At 48.2% G+C, this 7,334-nt stretch overlaps 1 protein-coding gene across 1 annotated transcript in view; it reads left to right on the forward strand.

Moving 5' to 3' along the window:
• Positions 1-7,334, forward strand: part of Btnl2 (butyrophilin like 2) — a 9,106-nt gene that overhangs the window by 413 nt on the left and 1,359 nt on the right. Inside the window, exons 2-6 of the mRNA XM_026785405.1 lie at positions 26-277; positions 2,132-2,152; positions 2,844-3,191; positions 5,554-5,832; positions 6,520-6,615. Coding sequence (XP_026641206.1) covers positions 26-277; positions 2,132-2,152; positions 2,844-3,191; positions 5,554-5,832; positions 6,520-6,615 — 996 coding nt within the window. The remainder of the gene's footprint in view (positions 1-25; positions 278-2,131; positions 2,153-2,843; positions 3,192-5,553; positions 5,833-6,519; positions 6,616-7,334) is intronic.

The raw sequence follows: 7,334 nt of genomic DNA on the forward strand, positions 1-7,334 counted from the left end.
GGATCTTCTCCAAACATCCACATAGAGGGGGCTGGAGAAGGAGGGATCCAGCTCGTATGCACGTCCCAGGGCTGGTTCCCTGAGCCCGAGGTCTATTGGGAGGCCACGTGGGGAGAAGAGCTGTTGAGTTTCTCTCAGAATCACGTGCTGGGTGAAGACGGGCTGTTCTATGTGGAAGACACACTAGTGGTCAGGAACGACACTTCAGAGACCTATTCCTGCTTCATCTACAACCGTGGCCTCGAAGAGGCCAAGGAGGCCGTCATTGCCCTGCCAGGTCAGTGCTCCGCTTGGGCACCATGAAGCATTGGGGGAGAGGGGCTTCTCGGCAGTAACACATATTTTCTTTAATGATATTTAAGTAATATGTTAAAATTCATAAACATTTTCATGAAAGGCATTCTGTGCATCTTGATTAGGTGGCAGTTCATAGGATTCCAGGCATTTTCAAGTTCTGTGTTTTACTTCAGTGCTGATTTTTTTCCTCCCAGGTGTTCAATATGTTGGAAATATAACAAGAATAGTTCTCCAACTGGAAATATAATAAAAATATTCCTCCAACTGACACACTTTCTTGTGCTGTACCAGTTACCCCCCCCCCCAGGAACCAATCACATGCTTAGTCAGCATGAGATGGTTTCTGTAACAGCTTCTTAATTATAGTCTTGACAATAAACAGTAACAAGAACAATCAAAACACAATACAGTAGTGGTGAGGTTTGTTGCCTAAGTTGTTAGAAGTTAGAGCAGGGACAGAGAGAAGGACACTGAATGACTTTGGGAGCCCAGAAAAATCCTCATGCTCAAGGATAAAGATCTATTTAGCGTCCAGTATCATGACTTGCCTGCCTGTCTTATCTACCTATCTAATCAGTCAATCATCTATCTACCTATCAACCATTTATCAGTTATCCACCGTTTATCTATCATTCATAAATCTACTCCACCCCCTGGCTATCACATGCCTATCTGCCAATCGCCGTCATCTATCAGTCTATCGTTGACCTATCATCCATCCATAATTCATCTGGCGCGGCATTTCACTTGTATTTTATTAAATAAAGCTTGCCTGTGGATCAGGAAAGAAAAACAGCCCCACTGGCCAGCCTTGCAGACCAGCCAACAACGACATGCTCCTTTAATCCCAGTAGCCACTCTAGTTGCCATAGAAACCGGGTGGTGCGTGACTTTAATCCCCGTGGTGCACATCTCTGATCCCAGCCCTAGGGAGGATTATGAAATGGGAGGAGACGGCTCTCAGCCTCAGTCCCATTCTGAGATTCCTGGAGCAGGATCGCCATTTTCAGACTGAGGTCAAGATAAGAAAGAGTCAGTGATTGGCTGATTTGCTTCTTAGATCTTCAGGCTGAACCCCAATTTCAGTCTCTGAGTTTTTATTAATTGTGTGTCAATCATCATCTATCATCCACCCATCTTCCTAGTTATCCACCATCTACCTGTCTTTCGTCTGTGTATCCCCCTGTCTATCTGCCTGCCTGCCTGTCTGTCTGCTATCTGAAACAGGCTTCTGTTTTTCTTTTGAGACCGAGTCTCACTCTCTAGTCCAGGCTGGCCTCAACCCCACAGCAATCCTCTTGGCCGAGCATCTCAAGGTGTTACTATGTTACTATAGAGTAAGCTGATGTGACATTGCTATTATGTGACAAGTGTTGTCTTTAAATGCCTTTAATTGAACAGAGACTCTTAGGACACTCTGGATGTATTGTAATGTAAGAAGATGCATTAAAAAGTTAAAAGTAAATGTTCTGTTGATGCTAGATTAGTGCCATACAGTCCCAGTTAGGGATTCTAAGTGATACTTGTTTGTGGTCATCTAGTTCATACTTAGTATTCATTTATAAAAATAGTGTGTATTTTTTTTGCCAGCACTTAATAGCAGCCAAAGCAAACTGAATTGATGGTGATAAAACTGACAGCTTTTTGTTGTGAAAAAAGTAAAATCAGTGTCACCAGATGATTCGTGGGGAAGAATTATTTTTCTGCTTTTGGTATTTTTTAAGAAAACTGAGTTCTTAAATAAACCGAAAAGCTTACCTTTATTTCTGAAGACAGTTTCTTTCTTTTCCTTTAGACAAAATTCCTTAAATTTTTTTTCTTCTTCCTTCTCCAGAGAAACTCCAGACAGAGCTGGGTGAGTGAGACCCTCGTGCACACCCCTCCCTGGAAGAGGGCAGGGCGTGGAAAGCAACCAGGAAACCTCCTGATCCCCACAAGAAAGGGAGCCCAGACTTTCCCCGTGCTGGTTAGGTTGGCATGGGAAGGGAATGGCAGGCCCAGACCTCCGCAGCCTCCTTCAGACACTGGCGTAGGAAAGGGCTTCTTTGATTTCTGTTACCACACCCACCTGGCGCTCACTTTTAGCCCTTGTGGTGTGGGCTCCAGCACCCTCACCTCTCTGAATCTCTGCTCACACTGCATTGTCAGCAAAAAAACCTTTGTTTAATCGCATAACAGTCTTAGGATTTGAGTAGCAGTAGATATATTTCATATTTTAAAACTCTGAGGCATGGACTGACTCGGTGCACAAAATCAGCCAGATCGGCAGTGATGGGGTGTGATGGAGTATCCCTTTTCTGCTGAGAGCTTTAGCGATAAAATCGTTCCCTTGCTGGCGCGCAGTCTAAGCTTTAACTAGCCTTGTCTTCAGGCTAGCCAGGCTCTTCCTTAAGCAAGGACCTCCGGTGCCCTGAGACCAGGAGTCCCACCCTCCTCCAAGGGTGACCCTGAGCCTCAGACCTCCCGTGGGGCGCTTGCAGGTTCTGAACCTCGCTGGAGGTGTCCCTATTGGTGGAGTTACTTCTCCGTGTTGGTTCATTTAACAGCTTCCTCAAGGGTGATTGGACCTTCCCAGCCCATCCTTGTCCGAGTCGGAGAGAACATAGAAATAACGTGTCACCTGTCACCTGAAGCTGACGCTCAGAGCATGGAGGTGAGGTGGGTCCGGTCCCACTACTACCCCGCAGTCCACGTGCATGTGGGCGGGGCCCACTCGGCGGGAGAGCAGATGGCGGAATACAGAGGGAGGACTGTGGTGATGAGAGATGCCGTGCACGAGGGAAAGCTGACCCTGCGGATACACGATGCCCGAACTTCAGATGATGGGAGGTACCGGTGCCTTTTCGGGAAAGACGGTGTCTACCAGGAGGCCCGTGTGGATGTGCAGGTGATGGGTAAGGATTCCAGGCAGCTCTTGGGCTTCTCCAGCTTAACACTGTGACATAGGCTAGTTACTGGGAGATATTTCTGCCCCCCAAATATTCACCATGCTCATTCATTTTCAAGTTTATATTGAACTTTCAATGTAGTCACCACCATAGATACTGCAAGATCACAACTTCAGGCACGCTGGTTTGAAGTTTTTAAATCAATATTTTTTACTATTTCTCTGAGAATTTTGATCATATTCACCCCCAACTCCTTCCACCTAACTCCTCCAAGATCTACCCTCCCTTCTTTACCCCCCAACTTCCTATCCTCTTTTTTTTTTTAATTTAATAACCCATCAACTCCAGTTTATCCTGTCTATACTCATGGGCGTGGAGCCATCCCCTCGGGCATGGTCAGCCTACCAGGAGTCACAGCCACTGTTGTGCCCAGATTACCACCCCCAGAGAGAGACCACCAGGGAGGCCCAGACTGTAATAAGCAAGGTTTAATCAGCATAATACAAACATGTTTGGAACTCATCTCCATCCCCATTACAACAAGGTAGAGAGGAGTTGTATCTCCTCTGTGGGGTGAGCTTTTAAAGGCATAACTACAAAGAGAATCTTTGAAGATGCTTTGGCACAGTACAAGGACTTTTGCTCCCTCCCATTCTTTTCCTTGTTCTTAGAGCAAGGCCACTGTTCCTGAGTCAGGCCATCTTTATCAGCCTGTACCAGGTGGCTGGCTGGCTGAGCTGAGCTAAGTGACCTTGTGCTCGGAATCTCCTGGGTGGGAGAGGGGAAGGCCACTATCTTCCTGGGAAAACATTCTGCTAGGAAATTTCTTCTTGCCCCTTTGAGAATAAGGGGTGAGGTTCCCACACACAAAGAGAACTGACTCACCCCTCCCCTGAAGCCATCCACTGTCCACAGCTCCTTAGCTAGGGGTGAGGCTTGTGATCCCCTCCCTCTTTCTTCCCTGCTGGAAGGCTTGATCTTGTGCAGATCTTGTGTTGGCAATGGCAGCTGCCAAGAGTCCCTGTCTGAGCACAGAGTTCCTGTCACGTTCAGACAGTTTCAGTACAGAGCCCACCCCGAACCTCTGACTCGTTCAACTTTTCTCTCTCACCTTTCCATGATGGTCGCTTAGCCATGGGCGGCAGGGTGGCAGGGGCGGGATACAGAGGTCCCGGGATATAGAGGTCCCGGGATACAGAGGTCCCGGGATACAGAGCTCCCGGGATACAGAGGTCCCGGGATACAGAGCTCCCCAGATACAGAGGTCCCCGGATACAGAGGTCCCAGGATACAGAGGTCCCAGGATACAGAGGTCCCAGGATACAGAGGTCCCAGGATACAGAGGTCCCAGGATACAGAGGTCCTGTTTGTGCCTGAGCACCCCCCACTGACACTGCTTCTCCTCACTTTGACAGTTGTGAGCTTCTGTCTTAATGACCATCCGTTGCCCAAAGAAACTTCTCTGTAGGGGTCTGAGAGCAGTACTAATAATCTAAGGGTACAGAGATAAAGAATTTGGAGAACAGTCTGATACTGCATTCATTTAGCAAAATAACAAGCTTCACCACCATGAGTTCTTGGCTGGACTGGCGGTACCAGGCGTTCCCTGTGGTTTAAAATTTTAAGTATAGAACAATCAGGAAAGCAGGGCTCTCAAGCACCTCCATAAAGCAGCCATGGGTTCCAGGAAATCTGGGAATGTTCCCCATAATTTCATGCAAGACTTGTTATTTTAGTGCTACTGGGATTCTGAGAACTATGTAATTTTCAGGTGTAGTAATTTGAGGACTCAGCTGGATCTACCACCTACACAGAATTTTCATAAAGACTGACAGTCTTGGTGTGCTCCTAGGACGGCGACAAAAATCACCCCAGAACCAGCTCTCCAAGGCCAGCAAATGCTGTCGAGGACATAGGCTCAAATCCTGGCTACCCTTCATACTTCTCTCTCCGAATGCCAGTCTAAATGAATGAGCAGGGGCATAGAATGCCTGGAGGACTTCTACATCGCTTTCTGTCTCTGCTTTGAGAAACATCTCCTAACTCTAAGTTTCTTCCATGTTGTCCATGTGTCTCCTGTCTGATCAAAGTCACTTTGTTGTCAGTGCAAGGAGGAAAGAGATGGGAGTCCAGGTTACAAATATATATATATATATTGGAAATTTTATCTTCTTACTTCCTAAATCATTCCTCCCAGAAGATTTTGGAATCAAAAATAGGAAACCAGGACAAGAAACCTGTAGCCAGTCCCAGCTCCCAGAGGGGGCCACTGGCCCTGAGCTCTGCTATCCTCCCCAAGTGGCTCTCACCACCCCCTCCCTCCCTCGGGGAAGTTGCTGATCTCTGCCTCCTTGGTCTCTGTCCCCAGCGGTGGGCTCCACCCCGCGGATCACCCAGGAGGTCCTGAAGGATGGAGGCTTGCAGCTGAGATGTACATCTGATGGGTGGTTCCCACGGCCCCAGGTGCAGTGGAGGGACAGAGGCGGAAGGGCTGTGCCATCGTTTTCCGAGGCCTTTCATCAAGGGAGCCAGGGGCTGTTCCAGGTGGAGACGCTTCTGCAGGTCACAAACGGCTCGGTGGTGAATATGACCTGCTCCATCAGCCTCCCTTGGGGCGAGGAGAAGGCTGCATGGTTTTCCCTCTCAGGTTGGTGTCTGCATGCCATCCTCTGGTGTGGGAACTAAGTGTCAGATGATTGAAACTGACTCACAGGGCTCTGTGTGTTTTGTTTGAGGGAGGGATTGGTGTGCGCAGGCTGGCCTGGGACTTCTGCCTCCTGCCTCCACGCCACAGGTGCTGGGCTTTCAAGTGTGCACCCCACTCTCAGCCTGCTGCTGCTGCTGCCTCTCCTCCTCTTCCTCCATTCCTCCTCCTCTTCCTCCCCAATTTTCCTCCTTTTATCTTCTTTTCTTCCTCCTACTTTTTTCTTCTCTCTCATAGGGTAGATTGTTAACAAATCTTTTAAAAATAAATCTATGTCATTTGCAAAGTTTGTCCTCAGGTCATATCTCTCTCTCTCTCTCTCTCTCTCTCTCTCTCTCTCTTTCTCTCTCTTGTGGATATTTTCTGCACTAGAAATTGATTCTCCTCAAAATCCTTGTAGTTACAGCCTGGGAGACTTTATGTTGTATCACGATAGTTCCGCCACGGATCCTGCGATGTAGAGATGTAACTGGAAAAAGAAGGAAAATGGGGTGGAGGGAGCACCAAAGCTAAATTTGCCTGCTTCTCTTGGCTTCTGTGAGACAGGAGAGACCCGTCCTCAGCTGCACCTCTGAAAGAGCCATCTTCATGTTTTCCTACTCTCATGACACACTGGGGTTTGAATTTCAGACTCCAGGATAGCTCTGCTGTGGATGGCCCTGCCCGTTCTGCTGCTGCCTCTTGCCATGGCTGTTGACCTGCTGAAGGCGAAGCACCCTCGGAAAGGCAAGTGGGTCACTAGGGCTGGACAATTACATACTAACAGATGAGTAGCAAGAGTCCCTGGCTTACGTTCATATCATCAAGGCTCAGCAATGAGTGAGCACTAGCTGCTCTTGCAGAGGACCCAGCAGCTACATGGCAGCTCACAAGTGTCTGTAACTCCGTTTCTAGTTGTTCAGCCTCAGGCTTTTTGCACTGCCTTGCCAATACCCATCCAGGATCCCCTGCTCTCACCCTTTATCCCAGCCCCACTGCTAAGCGGGAAAGCTCTGATCTGCTAATTCCTTCAGTCAGGTGAACTAAACCCTTTCTGGTCCTCAACGTCTGGGACTCTGTCTCTCTGTTAGCTTACAAATTACTCAAATCAGTCACATAACTTTCTTGTAAACCAGGGGTATCTCACCTTCCAGCCCCACAGAGCTGCCTCCTGAGGCTCTTGTTGGTCCCTCCCATCCTGTGTTCCTGCACGCCCAGGCCTTAGACCATGTCCTCGCACCCCAGACCATGAGTGCGGGTGACTAACAATGTGTCCACTGCTGGTGTCAAGCATTTGGTCTTACTTAGCTAGGCTTGATGGAGGACCACTCTCACCAAAAAAAATGAACATGAAGAGATTAAGGCAGAGCATTGACAATAACGGCAGGAGCCCAGCCATAGTGTTAGACTGGGAGGAGGGGGATACCTTACAGATACAATGACTTCCTGAAAAGGAAGAACACCTG

Source organism: Microtus ochrogaster, linkage group LG2 (assembly GCF_000317375.1).
Source record: "Microtus ochrogaster isolate Prairie Vole_2 linkage group LG2, MicOch1.0, whole genome shotgun sequence".
Classification (NCBI taxonomy): Eukaryota; Metazoa; Chordata; class Mammalia; order Rodentia; family Cricetidae; genus Microtus; species Microtus ochrogaster.